Source organism: Triticum dicoccoides, chromosome 5A (genome assembly GCF_002162155.2).
Source record: "Triticum dicoccoides isolate Atlit2015 ecotype Zavitan chromosome 5A, WEW_v2.0, whole genome shotgun sequence".
Classification (NCBI taxonomy): Eukaryota; Viridiplantae; Streptophyta; class Magnoliopsida; order Poales; family Poaceae; genus Triticum; species Triticum dicoccoides.
This window is the reverse complement of record NC_041388.1, coordinates 406,250,112-406,269,353: the sequence shown is the minus strand read 5'-3', so window position 1 is coordinate 406,269,353 and position 19,242 is coordinate 406,250,112. Positions and strand designations below refer to the sequence as shown.

The window sequence follows — 19,242 nt, the reverse complement described above, 5'->3', positions numbered from 1 at the left end:
TCAACAATCTTCTGAGCTAGAGCCAGCTCAGCAGCAATGGTTTCGTGGAAGGCGACGCTGAGGCCAATGGGAAGCTAAAGATCATCAAAGCTGACATTTGGGCTGTCAAACCACTCATCAATGAATGTGTTGATGATTTCAACATCAAAGAGAGGAAGGTCATTGAAGATTTCTGCCTCTTGCTTGCTCTTGATCAACTGCTCAAGAGCATCATCGCCAAGATCGTCGTCGCTGAATAGATCAATGGCGTTATTGCGCAGAATAGCAGCAGCGGTCAGTGCTTGGCTAGTGGGTTGCAAGGGCATCTTCACTTTGGAAGGCTTGGAGATACATGACAAATCTTCAGACTGCACATTGAGTTCAGGAGGTGCAGTGGCCAGAGGCTTCGCCCGTGAGGCCTTTGGTGCTGGGGAAGGCTTCGAAGCTTGAGGTTTCTTCAGCTTCTTTGGCTTCGGTGGTGCAGGCACTTCATCAGAATCAGCATCGTCTGCAAGTTCATCCACGGCTATCCCTTGAACCATAATATGAGTGATGAGACCTTCTAGGTTGTAGAAGGGCCCAACAAGATTGGGTTCAGCTTTGCGTGTGCCATCATCACGAGGAGCAAATGGGCCTGGATTGAAGTCTAATCCCCACGACTTTTTATTTTCTTTGGCCGAATTCTTGGCAAACTGGAAGTTGCGCTTGAACAGATTATCGTCACGGCACCATAGTAATGAAGATGGGTCTACATCTGCAGGCTGTGGTCCACGGACCATGCAAGGATAGAAGCCTTGTTCAATGGCTTCAGCTCTGGACCTGGGTTGAAGGTTTTTGTACAAGATGTCTCCCCAGGGTCGCTTGATGGCATTCTTCTCAGCATATTCCTGGGTCACGAACCTGTACTTGAACCATTGCTCGGCCCAGTATCTTCGAATCCATTGGATTCGTGTCTTGCGCTGACCATAGCTTTCTTCGGGGTCAGTTTTGTACAGTTCATAAAGATCTTCGAGCAGGTCCGTTGATGTACCCCAACGGCGCTGTCTGCCGCCCTTTCTTGCAGATTTCTCTTTTGCCATGAAGTTCATACTGAAAGGCTTCAACACTGTCAAATTCTTCTGTCTACTGGTCAGACAGGAACTGGCTTCAGGAGAATTTATATGATGCTGTAAGAATTCTGCAAATGAATGCAGACTATGAGAACCAAGGGATTCTCCCACGGACATGTACCTATGACAGCATTAAGGTGCGAGGGAAGGGGAAGAGGTCATATGCATTCTCAGAAGATTTTGAAGATAAATCAGTTTAGAAGACATTAACCTCATAGTGCGAAGACATTCACTCATAGATAGAGAGTTGGTTCCAGATTTGTACGAATCCACGAATAAGTACAAGTGAGGAATCTAACTACTTTGTGAAGCATAAGTGAACATACTAAGCATATTATGAGATGCAGTATGAAATAGATTCAACTTGTGTGAATAGAAACTGCTTGTGGTAGAAAATGATGAATCTATAGGATCAAAGGGGCCGTAAAAAGGAGGTTTTATTTACCACACGAAGAACTGCTAGACGGAGTGGGAGAGGAGGCCGAGCAGTTCGATCTTCCGTGCCCTAACTTGGCGACGGAGGACACCTACGGCGACGGCGGAGAAGACGATGTCCGCGGCCGGCATGAAGATGGCGTCGGTGAGGTTGCAGTAGCTAAGCGCTTCGTCATCGGCGTCGTCGAGGGCTAGCGGTGGCGCTAGGCTTTGTGCGAGAGTGGAAGAAAGGATAATGACTGTGGTGAGGCATGTATTTATAGGGATAGGGGCGACACAGTGTTATTACACAGGTGCCCCTGGCGATTCACATCTGAAGGACACGTGGCTATCATGCAACACATCGGAGGTTGTTCCACATTCCCACGCATGCCTGGATTGTCGGGTGGTCGTTCCCACTTCTCCGGGTTTCAAGTTGAAGGATTTAGCATTGAAAAACAGATTAATGTTTGTCTCTGTGTCTTCTGCTGATAAGGACGCAGAGAAGACAGTTTGACAGTGTCAATTGAATGCATATGATTTGGATAGATAGACTTAAGATAGAAGCATAGAGGGGTTAGGGTCCGATCACATTCACTTAGGTCAAAAGATTCAACGTGAAGACATAGCTATAAGTGAATGTTGTAGAGGACAGGAACCAACTTGAAGATAAACATGAGGCCATGTTAACATTGAAGACAAACAAAATGCGAAGACTTTGCAAATGTAACGCCATGAGAAAAACACTTCAAAAGGAAAAAAATGGTGGTGGCATTACCCACCGTATAGGAAATATTAGACCCAGACACGGCGCACAATTATCGTGTCGCTCCAAAGTCAAATTCCACGTCAATATATTCACACTCAGAATGTAAGTCTTCATTGATTGAAGATATACTTTACTTCGTGTGTTGCACATCTAAGTCATCAACATGCTTAAGTGTTAGGATGTGTGCCTGATCACAGGACATTTGAGGATTCCAAGATATTTAGCTCACACCATAACTTGCAAAACCTCTTCTCATCCAAGGGCTTGGTGAAGAGATCTGCCAATTGCTCTTCAGTGTTGACGTGTATGATATCAATATATTCCTTCATAATATGATCTCTGAGAAAGTGATGACGAATTTCAATGTGTTTTGTCTTCGAGTGCTGAACTGGGTTGTTGGCAATCTTGATGGCGCTCTCATTGTCGCAGTAGAGTGGCACTTGCTTCAGATGGATGCCATAATCTTTGAGTGTTTGCTTCATCCATAGAAGCTGAGCGCAGCAAGATCCAGCAGCAATGTATTCAGATTCAGCAGTGGAGAGAGATACACAGTTCTGCTTCTTTGAAGACCAGCATACAAGTGGTCGTCCCAGAAAATGACATGTGCCTGATGTAGACTTGCGATCCACCTTGTCACCAGCATAATCAACATCCGAGAATCCAACTAGATCAAACTCTGAGCCCTTTGGATACCATAATCCTAGTGTTGGGTTGTGAGCCAAATATCTAAGAATTCGCTTCACAGCTAAGTGATGCGATTCCTTTGGTGCCGCTTGGAACCGGGCACACATGCAAACACTAAGCATGATATCTGGCCTAGATGCACATAAATAAAGCAAAGAACCAATCATGGAGCGGTATACCTTTTGTTCGAACTCTTTACCATTGTCGTCGGGACCCAGATGGTGTTTGGCTGGCATTGGCATCATGTAACCTTTGCAGTCTTGCATTCCAAATTTCTTCAAGCAATCTTTGAGGTATTTCTCTTGAGATATGAAGATGCCGTTGCGTTGTTGATGTATTTGAAGATCAAGGAAGAACTTCAGCTCACCCATCATGGACATTTGATATTGCTCTTGCATCATATATCCAAACTCTTCACTGTATTTCTGATTAGTGCAGCCGAAGATAATGTCATCCACATATATTTGGCACACAAACAGTGTTGGGGAACATAGCAGAATTTTAAAATTTTCTACGCATCACCAAGATCAATCTATGGAGTCATCTAGCAATGAGGGAGAGAAGAGTGCATCTACATACCCTTTTAGATCGCGCGCGGAAGCGTTCAAGAGAACGGGGTTGATGGAGTCGTACTCGACATGATCCAAATCACCGAAGACCAAGTGCCGAACGGATAGCACCTCCGCGTTCAACACACGTACGGTTGGTAGACATATCCTCCTTCTTGATCCAGCAAGGGGGAAGGAGAGGTTGATGAAGATCCAGCAGCACGACGGCGTAATGGTGGAAGCAACGGTGATCTCGGCAGGGCTTCGCCAAGCGCAGGGAGACGAAGGAGTGTCACGGGAGGGAGAGGGAGAGGCCAGGGGCTTGGGTGCGCAGCCCTCCCTCCCCCCACTATATATAGGGTGCCTAGGGGGGGCCGGCCCTAGGAGATCCAATCTCCTAGGGGGGCGGCGGCCAAGGGGGTGCCTTGCCCCCTAAGGCAAGGGTGGCGCCCCCACCCCTAGGGTTTCTAACCCTAGGCGCAGGGGGAGGCTCAAGGGGGGGCGCACCAGCCCACTAGGGGCTGGTTCCCCTCCCACTTTAGCCCATGGGGCCCTCCGGGATAGGTGGCCCCACCCGGTGGACCCCCGGGACCCTTCCGGTGGTCCCGGTACAATACCGGTGACCCCCGAAACCTTTCCGATGGCCGAAATTGGACTTCCTATATATAAATCTTTACCTCAGACCATTCCGGAACTCCTCGTGACATCCAGGATCTCATCCGGGACTCCGAACAACTTTCGGGTTACCGTGTGCTAATATCTTTACAACCCTAGCGTCACCGAACCTTAAGTGTGTAGACCCTACGGGTTCGGGAGACATGCAGACATGACCGAGAAGCCTCTCCGGTCAATAACCAACAGCGGGATCTGGATAGCCATGTTGGCTCCCACATGCTCCACGATGATCTCATCGGATGAACCACGATATCGAGGATTCAATCAATCCGTATACAATTCCCTTTGTCAATCGGTACGTTACTTGCCCGAGACTCGATCGTCGGTATCCCAATACCTTGTTCAGTCTCGTTACCGGCAAGTCACTTTACTCGTATCATGATCCCGTGATCAACCACTTGATCACATTGAGCTCATTATGATGATGCATTACCGAGTGGGCCCAGAGATACCTCTCCGTCATACGGAGTGACAAATCCCAGTCTCGATTCGTGCCAACCCAACAGACACTTTCGGAGATACCTGTAATGTACCTTTATAGTCACCCGGTTATGTTGTGACGTTTGGCACACCCAAAGCACTCCTATGGTATCCGGGAGTTGCACAATATCATGGTCTAAGGAAATGATACTTGACATTCAGAAAAGCTACAGCAAACGAACTACACGATCTTTGAGCTAAGCTTAGGATTGGGTCTTGTCCATCACATCATTCTCCTAATGATGTGATCCCGTTATCAATGACATCCAATGTCCATAGTCAGGAAACCATGACTATCTTTTGATCAACGAGCTAGTCAACTAGAGGCTCACTAGGGACATGTTGTGGTCTATGTATTCACACATGTATTACGATTTCCGGATAAAACAATTATAGCATGAACAATAGACAATTATCATGAACAAAGAAATATAATAATAACCATTTTATTATTGCCTCTAGGGCATATTTCCAACAAACAGTTCACCATCATATGTCTTCGTGAAGAGAGTGGGATCCATGGAACCAGATTTGAAGCCTTTGCTCTTCAGGAAGTCTTTGAGTGTGTCATACCAAGCCCGAGGGGCTTGTTTGAGGCCATACAGTGCCTTGTTGAGCTTGTACACCATGTCAGGATGTTTTGGATCTTCAAAGCCAGGCAGTTGTGCAACATACGCTTCTTCTTCAATCTTTCCATTGAGAAAAGCGCTCTTCACATCCATTTGATACAGAAGAATGTTATGATGATTTGCATAGGCCAGCAGTATGCGTATAGCTTCAAGCCTAGTCACAGGAGCAAATGTTTCATCGAAGTCAATCCCTTCGACTTGAGTATATCCTTGAGCAACGAGACGAGCTTTGTTTCTGACAACTTGACCATGCTCATCTTGCTTGTTGCAATATATCCATTTAGTGCCTATTATATTGTGCTTACGAGGATCAGGACGCTTAACTAGTTCCCATACATTATTCAGCTCAAACTGTTGAAGCTCTTCTTGCATAGCTTGAATCCATTCAGGTTCCATGAAGGCTTCATCAACTTTCTTGGGTTCAGATATTGAGACGAATGCGAAGTGCCCACAGAAATTTGCTAGTTGTGTTGCCCTTGAACGAGTGAGTGGACCTGGTGCATTGATGCTATCAATTATTCTCTCAATCTGTACTTCATTTGCAACACGAGGATGAACAGGACGAAGATTTTGCTCTTGCTGATCATTGTCATCGTTAGAAGGATTGTCTTCAGGCTGAGCATTGTCTTCAGGTTGATCAGGTGTAGAAATGATAATTTCCTCTTCAGGTTGAGCTTCAAATGGTATGATTTCTCCAGTTCCCATAAGTTTGATTGATTCACTGGATGGTACTTCATCTAGCACATTTGGCAGGTGCTCTCTTTGCGAGCCGTTAGTCTCATCGAACCGCACATCCATAGTTTCGACCACTTTATAGTGAAAGAAATTGAAGACTCTGTAGGAGTGCGAATCCTTTCCATATCCAAGCATAAAACCTTCATGTGCTTTCGGTGCAAATTTTGAAGTGTGATGGGGATCCTTGATCCAGCACCTGGCACCAAATACTCTGAAATAACTGACATTTGGCTTCTTGCCAGTAAGGAGCTCATAGGATGTCTTGTTCAGAAGCTTGTGAAGATAAACACGGTTGATGATATGGCATGCAATATCAATGGGTTCAGACTAGAACTTTCTTGGAGTCTTGTATTCATCAAGCATCGTCCGGGCCATCTCAATAAGTGTTCTGTTCTTGCGTTCCACGACGCTATTCTGCTGCGGCGTGTACGGAGCTGAGAATTCATGTGTGATGCCCAAAGTATCAAGATAAGTGTTTAGGTCAGTGTTCTTGAATTCAGTGCCATTGTCACTTCTGATGTGCTTGATCTTGACGCCATAGTTGTTCATGGCTCGATTGGTGAAGCGTCTGAAGACATCCTGCACTTCAGTCTTGTAGAGAATTATATGCACCCACGTATATCTTGAATAATCATCAACAATGACAAAGCCATAGAGACAAGCAGTAGTAGTAAGAGTTGAGTAATGAGTGGGACCAAAAAGGTCCATGTGGAGCAGTTCGAAGGGTTGAGTCTGTGTCATGATTGTCTTCGAGGGATGCTTGGCCCTCGTCATCTTTCCTGCTTCACAAGCACCGCATAAGTGATCCTTCTTGAACTTGATGCCCTCGATGCCTATGACATGCTTCTTCCTTGCAAGAGTGTGCAAGTTCCTCATGCCAGCATGCCCTAGCCTCCAATGCCAGAGCCAGCATTCAGAAGCTTTTGCTAGAAGACATACGACAAGTTGTGGTCCTGCTGAGAAATCTACCACCTACAAATCATATTTCCGATACCCTTCAAAGACTAGAGACTTGTCAGATTCCATTAGAACAAGGCAACGATATTTTCCAAATATCACAATCATGTTTAAATCGCAAAGCATTGAGACAGACATTAAGTTGAAACCAAGGGATTCAACAAGCATCACTTTATCCATGTGTTGATCCCTTGAGATTGCAACTCTACCTAGACCCAATACCTTGCTTTTACCAGTGTCAGCAAATGTGATGTGACTTTTGTCAGATGGACATAAAGTTGAGTCCATGAGAAAACTTCGCTTGCCAGTCATGTGATTAGTACACCCACTATCAATAATCCATTCTGAAGCAGCTGGTGCCGTACCCTACAGTGCAGTTAGGGGGATAGGTTTCACGAAGAGAATTGTGAAGCATAAACATTTGACGAGCAAGTGGATTATGAAAGCTTAGATCGAGGTTAGGACTGATAGGGCAAGTAGCAAGCGACTCAGGAACAAAATACATAATAAAACCATTTGGGCATTTGATCTTGCACCCTACAAGATGTTTAAGGTCCCCAGCAATAGCTTCAGACGAATTTGATTCTCGCCTGGAGACCTTTCCCTGCAAAAGAGAGTTAAGCTTTCTTAGCCACCCACATTTTTAAGGGTGGCTTTGAAGCAATGAGTCTAAGTGCAGCATCTGAGAACTTTGGCTTTGGATCCCTGGCAAAAAGTCTTGCAGGTGGACAATAGTACTCATAAGAATAAGTAGAGTAGTTCTTGGTCTTATGAACATGGCGGTTTGATGAAACGCGCTCATATTCATAGGCCTGAGTATGGCTTCCCTGCAAAACATTTGCATTAGTGCGACTCAGGTGAGTCCTTTGTCTGTATGAAGCCCTTGGACCATATGAAGCCTGTGGTCTGGGGTTTGTCTTCTTCACTTGTGGTGTCATGACAACATTCACAGGAAGATTCTCCAACAACCTTTTCGGCACCCAGACTTTCTTCATAGGTGGCCCATTCCTGCATTTAGTACCAATATACCTGGCAAGCACTTCACCATTCTAATTCTTAAACAGTTTATAGTTTACATCAAAGGATTCATCAATAACAATGGGATTAACACAATTGAAACCTGACAGGGTGGATGGATCCACTGAGGGTTCCTTTGCAGCAACCCATGTGGTTTTGGGGTACTGCTCAGGTTTCCAATAAGAGCCATCAACATTCATTTTCCTTTCGAACCCAAGACCCTCTTTCCTAGGGTTTCGGTTCAGGATCTGCCTTTTGAGAACATCACATAGTGTCTGATGCCCTTTGAGACTTTTGTACATCCCTATTTCAAGCAATGTCTTCAACCTTGCATTTTCATCAGCAATAGCAGTGGTATCCTCAGCAGAGGGGGTAGTTACCACATCAACAGTTGAAGATATTGCAATAGTAGCAGCAGTAGAACACCCAGCAACAGAAGTAGCGTTGTCATGCTCAATGCATTTAAGACATGGTGGTTCAAATCCTTCCTGAGCGGAACTGATCTATTTGGCGCGAAGTGACTCGTTTTCCTTTTGAAGATCTTCATGAGCCACTCTCAATTTCTCAAGATCTTACTTCCTTTGAAGATAATCATAGGAAAGCTTTTCATGAGTTGTTGAGAGAGTTTCATGACGACTTTCAAGTTCCTCATACTTAACATGAAGATTTTTTATGTCTTCAATTAAGGACTGAGATCGAGTCATTTCAGCGTCTAACAGGTCATCGCTTTTATCTAACAGTTTTTGAATATGTTCCATAGCTTTCTGTTGTTCTGTTGCAATTTTAGCAAGTGTTTTGTAGCTGGGTTTGGAACCACAATCAGAGTCATCTTCACTTGATGTTTGATAGTGAGTAGTGCGTGTGTTTACCTTGGCACCGCGTGCCATGAAGCAGTAGGTGGGAGCGGAGTAGTCCTTGTCATTTGCATCGGTGTCGGTGATGAAGTCATTGTCTTCAGTGTTGAAGATGGACTTGGCAACGTATGCTGTAGCCAGACTTGCAACGCAAGAATCGGACTCCTCCTCAGACTCCACCTCTGCCTTCTCAGACGCGGACTCCTCCTCTGAATCCATTTCCTTGCCCACGAACGCACGAGCCTTGCCAGATGAGCTCTTCTTGTGTGATGAAGACTTTGAGGAAGACTTGGAAGAAGACTTTGAGTATTTCTTCTTCTTGTTGTCAGAATCATACTCCTTGCTCTTCTTCTTCTTCTTGTTCTCATTGTCCCACTGCGGACACTCAGAGATGTAGTGGCCAGGTTTCTTGCACTTGTGGCATGTTCTCTTCTTGTAGTCATGAGCAGAAGCTTCCTCATTCCTTGAGCTTGATCGTGAAGACTTTCTGAAGCCTTTCTTTTTGGTGAATTTTTGGAACTTCTTCACAAGCATAGCAAGCTCCTTTCCAATGTCTTCAGGATCATCAGAACTACTGTCAGATTCTTCTTCAGATGAGGTGACAGCTTTTGCCTTCAAGGCACGAGTTCGCCCATAGTTGGGACCGTAGATGTCTCTTTTCTCAGAAAGCTGAAACTCATGTGTGTTGAGCCTCTCAAGTATGTCAGACAGATCGAGTGTCTTGAAGTCAGGACGTTCTTGAATCATCAGGGCTAGGGTGTCAAACGAGCTGTCAAGTGATCTCGGGAGTGTCTTGACGACTTCATGCTTGGTGATCTCAGTAGCGCCGAGGGCTTGAAGCTCATTTGTGATGTCAGTGAGTCGATCAAACGTGAGCTGGGCATTCTCATTGTCGTTTCTCTTGAAGCGGTTGAAGAGGTTGCGAAGGACACTGATTCTCTGATCTCTCTGGGTTGAGACGCCTTTGTTGACCTTGGAGAGCCAGTCCCAGACTAGCTTAGATGTTTCCAAAGCACTCACACGGCCATACTGTCCTTTGGTCAGATGACCACAGATGATGTTCTTGGTAGTGGAGTCCACTTGAACGAACTTCTTGACATCAGCAGCGGTGACACCTTCACCAGCCTTGGGAACGCCATTCTTGACGACATACCATAGGTCGACATCAATGGCTTCAAGATGCATGCGCATCTTATTCTTCCAGTAGGGATATTCAGTTCCATCGAAGACAGGGCACGCAACGGAGACTTTGATTATCCCTGTAGTTGACATAGCTAAAACTCCAGGTGGTTAAACCGAATCACACAGAACAAGGGAGTACCTTGCTCTGATACCAATTGAAAGTGCTAGTGATCGACTAGAGGGGGGGTGAATAGGCGATTTTTATGAAAGTCTTCAAAACATGGAAGTTTTGAAGACAAACGATAGAAATAAACCTATTATCATGCAGCGGAAGGTAGACTACACTAAGCAAGCCATAGTCAAGTATTCAATGAAGTGAAAGCACAACGACTAATAGCAGCTAGGCAGTATAGATCAGGTAGGAAGATAGTGTGAAGCCAATCAGAACAAGCAGTCACTCAGTGAAGACAAAAGATAATGCAATCATACAATGACTTCACCAGGGCCAACAGTAAGTAAAGGAATGGGAAGGATGAAACCAGTGACTCGTTGAAGACAATGATTTGTTGGACCAGTTCCAGTTGTTGTGACAACTGTATGTCTGGTTAGGGAGGCTGAGATTCAGCTCAGAAGACCGCGTCTTCACCTTATTCCCCTTGAGCTAAGGACACCCAGTCCTCGCCCAATCACTCTGGCAAGTCTTCAAGGTAGACTTCCAAACCTTCACAGACTTCGTTCACCGGCAATCCACAATGACTCTTGGATGCTCAGAACGCGATGCCTAACCGGCTGGAGGATTCACAGTCCTCAAGTGTAATAAGTCTTCAGATCACATAGACAGGAAGACTTAAGTGATGCCTAACACTCTTTGGCTTTGGATGTTTAGGGATTTATCCTCGCAAGGAATTCTCTCTCAAAGGCTTCGAGGTGGGTTGCTCTCAAACGACAAAAGCCGTGCACTAACTCTGAGCAGCCAACCGTTTATGGTTGTAAGGGAGTAGGCTATTTATAGCCACTAGGCAACCCGACCTGATTTGTTCGAAATGACCCTGGGTCACTAAGGAACTGACACGTGTTCCAACGGTCAGATTTCAAACACACACGACAACTTTACTTGGGCTACAAGCAAAGCTGACTTATCCAACTCTGAATAAGATTTGCTCTCATTGTCTTCACTCGAAGACATAGGATTTTAGTTAAGCATCACTTCAGTCATTCTGACTGGTTCTCTTGGACCCCACTTAACAGTACCGTTGGAGATATACCCCGTGGCGTAAACCGGCCGGAAGTATAAACCGGCCGGACTGGATGACTCACTGGTAACCCGCCCGGAGCTTAGCGGTTCACGGGCTACCCGTCCGGTCTTGGCGGCTCATTAGTAACCCGGCGGGCGGGTCAGATGGATGACGAGGCCCATGGCCCAGAAGGCCGGTTCACGTTTAATGGAGGGGCGGTTTATGAGAAAAGCACAAAGAATATTCCCTTACAAAGGAAGCAAGACTAGGACTCCACTTGTAATAGAGTAATCCTAATCCTAATAGGACTAGTCATATAAACCGTCCTTTCAACATATATAAGGAGGGGCAGGGCACCTCAAGAGGGACGAGATTCACAAGTTCCACAAGTTGGACAAGTTAGGTTTAAACAATAGCTCTCGAGATAGAGCACTCTTGTAATTGAGATCATCATCATCAATATCAATGAAGCGGGATGTAGGCTTTTACCTCCACAGTGAGGGGCCGAACCTGGATAAAACATCGCGTCTCTCGTCCCTCTCAACCCCTCTCAAGCTACCACATAGATGCGTTGGCCTCGCGACTAAGTCCTGACACTAAGGACATCTGCCGTGACAATTCCACGACAGTTGGCGCCCACCATGGGGCTCGCGCACGGTGGTGTTGAGTTCTTGGAGGGATCTCTCCCAAGGATCGAGAAGTTTGCAATTTTCCGGATAAGCCGGTTTTGAAGGGTGCATCAACTTCAAGGTCATCAGTCCAGACTGGAGATCTATGAGATTTAAGGTTCAAGAAAAAATAGGGTTACAGCTTGTCTACCGTCCTTGTTCGACGATCTGTCGAAACCAACAGGAAAGTTATCCACATACGACTTCTCTTGGCGGGTTGTGCGTAACATCTAGCAATCAAACTGTCAAATCACTACATCGCTAAGACTGTCAACTTCCGTTGGAATCTGATCGGACACATTACAAGTCTCGGGAAATCAACTCGTAGCTGCTGGTGTTTTTTCCTTCAATGTACAGCAATTCGAAGCCAGATCAAGGTTTGGAACGGGAGCGACTACAATAGAAAAAGGTCCACAGGTGCAAAAATAGAAAAAACAAGTCTGGGCCTTCTAATCCTGGATGAACGGTCCAGATTCTAGTGGGCGGATCTGAGCGCACAGGTACTTGGTTCTTTGCAGAAAACTCCCTTGCTTCTACTCGTTTTGCAGGAACGTGGTTGGGACTTCTCTTCTTCCTAAGAACACAGTAACGCGAACCCCAATCCCCAACGCGTAGCCGCCAGCTCCAGCTTGCCGACGGTGGCGGCGGGCCAGATCCGGTGCCTATCTGGACGATTGCGCCCGGTGGAGTTCCAGATCCATCCACGACCGTCTTCTCGCCGGCGTTCTGGCTGCCCCGGCGGACCTCCTCTGTCCGAAGCTGAGACCTTGTGTGGGCAAGTTCTCCAAGGTACTCTGCTGCGACCTCCATAGAAAACTCTCATTCCATTCCTTCTCCTATCCCAATGAGCCCATTCTCCACACATCGCCTGCATCTAACACCGCCATCTGGGAACATCATAGAAGAAATCTCCAGTCTTCATGTATGCTTGTCTGAAAGGTTGATACTAATTTTCATACTTGATTCTGCAGCATTTATTTAGGAAATCACTTTTGTTCAACTTTTACTGCAAACTGTGCATGTCATCTACTCCTCACAAACAAGAACATAATATTATGGACAAAATTTTACACTATAAAGAGACTTGTGCTTGGAGTTCAGACTGAAAGTGCCAAGTATTCTGCAAATATTATGTACCAAATTTCAGACTTGTGCTTGGACAGTCTGAAAGTACTCTACGGAGTAAAATTTCATACTTTCATACTTGTGCTTTGGTCTGGAAGTACTTCTGCTTGTACCAAACTTCATACTTTCAGACTGACAGTCTGAAAGATAACATTCGCAAAAATGACAATCTAAAATTACTTGTGCTTGTACCAAAATTCAAACTTTCAGACTTGTGCTTGGACAGCCTGAAAGTGCCAAATTTTATACTAACTTGGACAGTGTGAAAGCCTGAAAGTACCGAATACTTGTTCTTCGACATGTCATCTACGACATACATATTATTAGTACTTCAAACTTCTTTGGCGTAAAGAGTACTCGTAGTACATAATATTATTTAGAAATCATTTTGGTTCAACTCTTACTGCAAACTTCAAGCACAATTCTGTAGCATATCAACTTTATTTAGGAGGACATGATATTTTGACATAGATATATGAAAGTACTCTTGCTTTAAAATAGTGCTTGGAGCATATGTTGTATCCTCTATTGTAAGATTAAAAAATTCTGGATTTTTGGAAATGATATGAATGGCAAGCATATGAACATTTTGTGAAGGTATATATTTTAATCGCGAGTAACGGTATCTTGGAAGCTTACAGAGATTTTTATGTTTTGAGGTGATTAAGAAGTCAGATATTTGGATTTTGGAGTGAAATGCAATTTCTGCTCTGCATATGATGGATAGATCAAAGCTCGTCGACTAGTACTACATTCGTCCTTCGCTGTTTTGTTGCTGCATCTCGAACTGAAAATGGAGGGAAGTAGTGGGACGTCGCCTTTAGGAGAGCCCACCGTTCCAGTAATCCCAAACTGTGTACCAACACTATCAGGTGAGAAGACACAATCTAAAAAAGCAGTAATATCTTGTCATTACCTAAATTTTTTGTTAATCCCTTCCTTGATGTTTTTTTGCTGAATATTTGTTTGCAGTTGTGGAATCGGCCAATAGTGTCCAAAATCAAGATTTGAGTGATGCTACCTCATTTGCAGAAATAAATTCCCCAATGCTTCTCATTGATGATGCGAGTACACCAAAAAAGAAACAAGCCTTCTCTCAAGAGGTACCAATGCCGGTCACAGCTTGTTATACCCACTAAATAAGCGTTGCATTTGGCAAATAGTAGTTGAATTTTTAGGTTGTTTGGAAATATATTTTTTGCTTCTGACAAAAATGAGATCCCATAAGTTCATAGCATTGTCGTGTGAGGTTAATGTTACTAAACTCTGAATTGATGTTGCGGGGTTCTTTGTATAAACCCCAGTGTGATGAGGAATTGAAGCCAAAAGTGGGGATGCTATTTGATGACATTGGCTCAGTAATGGAATTTTACAAGACATATGCACACCATGTCGGATTTGGTGTACATCTTGGGCAGCAAAAGATCGTAGATAATGTGCTTCTGTGGAAGCGCTTCTTGTGTGCAAAAGAAGGCTTTCGGCCCGAGAAAGGTATGGTTGTTGTTGATCATTCCAAGAAAAGGCGAAAGGTGAAATTGACTAGATGTGGATGTCAAGCTTTTATCTATGTCACTCGGGAAAGTGATGGAAAATATAAGATAGCTTCACTCAGTGAATATCACAATCACCCTTTTGTGCCACCTAGCCACCAACACTTGATTAGATCTAATCGTCAAATTAGCGAGAGGGTGAAGACAACACTCCATGATTGCCAGAAAGCTAGCATCGGGACCGCCTTAGCATATAGGTTTCTTCATGTTGGCGCAGGGGGTTTTCAGCATGTTGGCTGCACCCAGAAGGACCTACAGAATCACTATGGTGAATTGAAAAATAAAATTAAAAATTGCGACGCTCAAATGCTAGTGGACCAATTTGGTAGACTGAAGGCTCTCAATTTTTCTTTGACTATGAAGTTGACGAGGTTGGTACATTAGTTCGTTTGTTCTGGACGGATGCGACAAGTAGGAAAAACTATGGTCACTTCAATGATGTGGTATCTTTTGATTCAACATACAGCACTAACCAATATGAATACACGTTTGCGCCCTTCACTGGAGTAAACCATCATATGCAAAGTGTCTTTTTTGGGGTTGGGTTTCTACTTCATGAGACAGCAGACTCCTATATTTGGTTGTTCAGGGTGTTTCTTACAGCAATGAGTGGGATTGCGCCTAGACTAATCATAACAGACGAATGTAGTAAGATGAGGAACGCAATTAAAGAAACTCTGCCGAACACCGCGCATCGATTGTGTATGTGGCACATTATGGAGAAAGTTCCTGGGAAGGTACGTCCTGAGTTGAAAAATGACCTTGTATTCTATGGTAGGCTAAAACATTGTGTGTGGAATTCTGAAACCCCTGCTGAATTTGAGGATAGATGGAAGTCTTTCATCATAGATTTTAAGTTGGAGGACCATGAGTGGTTCGCGAAAAGGTATGAACTTCGTGCAACATGGATACCAGCTTACTTTATGGAAATTCCCCTAGCTGGTCTTCTCAGGACAACTTCAATTTCAGAGAGCGCAAACTCATTTTTTAAGCGTTTCATCTGTCGCAAGCTTACCTTCGTTGAGTTTTGGCTAAGGTTTGACACTGCTTTGAAGTGTCAGAGGCAGAATGAGTTAATTGCTGATAACACAAGTGAATACACAACAAGTGAGTTGGTGACACCATGGGAAATAGAGAGACAAGGCAGGGCGGTATTCACCCACGAGATTTTTGAATTATTTCAGGCCCAGGTGCTTGCTGCCAGAGATGATTGTGATGTTCAGGACACGAAAAATCATGAGGAGATTAAAATCATGTCTGTGAGTGATCAATACAAAAATATTAGAGAAGTGTCTTATGACACAGTATCCATGACTGCTAAATGTTCTTGCAAGCTTTTTGAGTCCAATGGAATCGTGTGCCGCCATATTATCCGAGTGTTGAGGGGTGCGAAAATAAATGAATTGCCAAGAATTTATGTTCTTAAGCGGTGGGAGAGAAATTGCAAAAGGTATATTTCTCTTCAAATAGATATTGAAGCATTTATACTTATCTGCTTTGACACACATCATATGTAATATTTTTCATATTGCTAGGGACATTATCTTCGACGGGGAAGGGAACATGCTTGAAGAGAATTTAATTGACCCGGTTGACATGGCTATGAAAAGGAAGATAGCTCTCATTAGGAACAAGCTAGAAGATCTCATTCAGAAGTCTAAAGGTTCAATGGAAGGAATTGAATTCCTGCACACTAGTTTGTGCAATGCTGAGATGGCTTTAGCCCATCTCGTACCAGCTGTAGCATGCAACACACACGAAAATGAGGAGTCATTTATCGGGAGCATCATTCCAAAGCACGTTACCATCCACACACCTGCTGATATCAATGCAAGGGGCACTTGCTCTAGAATAAAGGGACACAGGGATGCTGTGAGGAGTGGGTCGAGTGAGAAAAAAAGAAGGCCCGGAATCCATCAAAAAGTCGCACGCAAATGTAGCATTTCTAAGGAAGTGGCGTTCCATGATGCAAGGACATGCTCTAAGAAACAAATGACACAACAATAGAGGTTTGTACTTCTTGCTTTTGAAGACTATCTGTTCTTTTTGTCTTGCTATTACTACACAAATAGAATAGATTGTTACATTTACAAAGCATGTAAGAAAAATCATCACCGATGTTGAAGTGCCGATGTCGCAACATCTATCTCTCTCGTGTTCAAGCGATCGACTAGAAGTCAGGGACAAGTGGCTCAAAATGGATCAGTTCCATAGATTCCTTTAGTTGCTGAAATTCGTCACTTGCCTCCATCAACAGAGGTAGATGAAAGTTATGTGAGAGCATATCATCATGTGAAACAAATTGCGCAACTGAAGAATCTTCATCTTTTCAAAAGAAAAATAACCATTTTGTGGTTCACTGGTTATAGGTAATATTGTTCTTCTCGAACTTATGACTGCTCCTGAGTGATTAAACTGTCCAGTGGCTTTCTCTGTCCAGCATAGTCGCATTTAGGTTGTGTTTTGCAATGAAGTTGTCTCTAATTTTCCTTCCATGTGGTTTGTGCAGCAAACAATGAAATGGTATTGTTGATGCATATTCATTTCATTAGATAACAATGATTAAAAAATAAGTAGAAACGCATGACACTTGTATGGACCTGTACTAACTGAATCTCGTTTGCTAGGTCTGACTTCTCCCAGCACAAGAAGATTGATAAGCAAGAGGCACTAGTACTAGAGGCAAAAGGCAGTAGCTTTTCTGTTGTGTACCAAACAGAGCAAACTTGATGCAAATTCTGACGGCAAGCTTGTTCAGCAGACAGCGGTGCTTACTGTAGTCCTGCATATTTTGTGTTGTCTGTGATGTACCAAAAATGGTCCTCTCATGTTATGTAACACTTTATATGTATGTGTGTCGTCTCTATTCTGTTCTGTTCTATCTGGGATCGTGCAATTTAAAATGTATGTGTAGTTATGGATTAATTTTCTCATGTCTTAGAAATTTGTGATGTTCTCATACATTTTAGTGACGAACATGTTTGGAGTTCTTGCATGATTCTGAAAGTAGCAGAAACTACTAGTGAAATCAAATATATATCAAATTTCGTACAGTACATATGCAATTTTTTCTGGACCGGTGCAGATTTGAGAAATTGTCTTATTTATGAGGGACAGAATGTTTGACATATCAGAAATTTTGGGTGGTTATTGCAAAAGTTAGCTTCCATATGTAAATACTAGTAGGGGGTTTTGAAGAAATGTACACTTACAACCCTCCCACTCAATCTGTACCAATCATCTTCGATCCGATGGCCATGGTTCGTTTTTCTATTCTTTCACTGTATACCCTTTTTCTATTGTAGTCGCTCCCGTTTGGAACGCCGCGTGCAAGAGGCCGAGATCGACACAGGTTCTGTACGCGTACAAGTCGCCGAGACCGATTAGTTATTTCTGCCGATTCAACTCATACAACAGGGTAAGGATAACTGCTTGACCTAGCACACGTGAGATCTTCAGACCAATCTAGTGCATGTATCTGAATCAAATGCTCACGGTGCCTCAACGACGAAAAAGTCAAAACCTGATGGATTCCAATGCCTCCTTCACGTGAAAAGCCCTCAACTAAACACTTCTTGCTAGAAAAGATCCAAGGAAATACAGCTGGTGTACACACATGGAGAAAAGACAACCATCGTACCTGCAGACTGCCTCGCCTGTGAGGCGCCCCGCAAGAACCTCGCATTGAACCGCCGCTCCGAGTCGCTGGCCCTACACCTTGCCCTTGAGTGGCCACTGCCACATCTGCTCTGAGCCTGTGAGTCACCCCGGCCGTCGAGTGGTCTCCGCTACGGTCGAGGTGTCCGCGCGTGGCCACGGCTGAAGCTTTTGCCTCGGTTTGGTGCGCGTCCATTAAACCGCTCTCATCATTGTCGTCCGGATAAATCAGGTGATATTCATCCGAGTCTATTTTTAACACATATTGTTTTTTGTCAAAAAACAATCTATCTTTGCTGCAATATTTTTATGTAGGATAATTATTTATGACACATGTATTGTTATACCGCAGACATGGAGCGCGTGCCAGCATAGTTTTGCAGTGGCATTCTTCCGGGCCATGCTGCTCGACGGATACACATGCAAATCGCCGCCCCCGCTGTTCGGTTTACATCCGTCCATATATGCGGCCGACTCATTGTCCGCGCCGGTTTACAAACATCACGGCCGACTCATCCATCCGCACCGGTTTACCACACTGCGGCCGGTTCACCCGTGATTAATTTCAACTTCATACAGTTATCATCAACATCATGGCGGGTTATTTCCGGCATAAACACATCAGGTGATACCCATATGAAATATATTTTATTAGCACATATTATTTTTATCAAAGAGCAGTTTATCTTTGCCTTGGTCTGCAATACTGTTTATGCAGGACAATTGTTCATTACAAATGAGGCGCTATGTTACGGGCACGGAGCACGCGCTAGCAACGTTCTGCACTGGCGTTTCGTCCGTGTCCTACCACTCGGTGAAAGAACGTGAGAAGGTCGCCGTCCCTGTGGCCCGGTTTGCATCAGCTTGCTGGGACCGCGCCTGTGATTAACTCGCCCGTCCGAGCCGGTTTACGACACCGGTGCCGATCTTCCCCGTCCGCACCAGCTTACAATGCCGCGGCCGACTCATCTGTCCGAGCTACCTCTGATGTTGCGGTCGTCCTTGTCGTCCGTCTCTCGCGACCTGGTCTACATC

The 19,242-nt window shown here is 44.4% G+C and overlaps 1 protein-coding gene across 11 annotated transcripts; it reads left to right on the top strand.

Moving 5' to 3' along the window:
- Positions 1–12,443: 12,443 nt before the first annotated feature.
- On the top strand, positions 12,444–17,414 carry LOC119301876 (protein FAR-RED IMPAIRED RESPONSE 1-like). 11 transcript variants are annotated; one of them, XM_037578861.1, is made up of 7 exons: positions 12,444–12,664; positions 12,778–12,814; positions 13,669–13,872; positions 13,973–14,103; positions 14,305–16,000; positions 16,086–16,559; positions 17,178–17,414. In XM_037578861.1, the coding sequence occupies exons 5-6, from the start codon at positions 15,069–15,071 to the stop codon at positions 16,555–16,557; spliced, it is 1,404 nt and encodes a 467-aa protein (XP_037434758.1). In that variant the 5' UTR covers positions 12,444–12,664; positions 12,778–12,814; positions 13,669–13,872; positions 13,973–14,103; positions 14,305–15,068; the 3' UTR covers positions 16,558–16,559; positions 17,178–17,414. The 11 variants fall into 11 exon arrangements, 9 of the variants coding, with proteins under 9 accessions (XP_037434758.1, XP_037434762.1, XP_037434760.1 ...); XR_005147216.1 differs by having other exon boundaries at positions 12,444–13,872; positions 14,305–14,491; positions 15,735–16,000; XM_037578865.1 differs by lacking the exon at positions 12,778–12,814 and having other exon boundaries at positions 13,728–13,872; positions 15,735–16,000.
- The last annotated feature ends 1,828 nt before the right edge of the window (positions 17,415–19,242 follow it).

Coding starts and splice junctions, on each gene's coding strand:
- LOC119301876 (XM_037578863.1), top strand. CDS start 15,069: ATGCAAAGTGTCTTTTTTGGGGTTGGGTTTCTACTTCATGAGACAGCA. Junction 16,001..16,085: donor TGGGAGAGAAATTGCAAAAG/GTATATTTCTCT, acceptor TCATATTGCTAG/GGACATTATCTTCGACGGGG.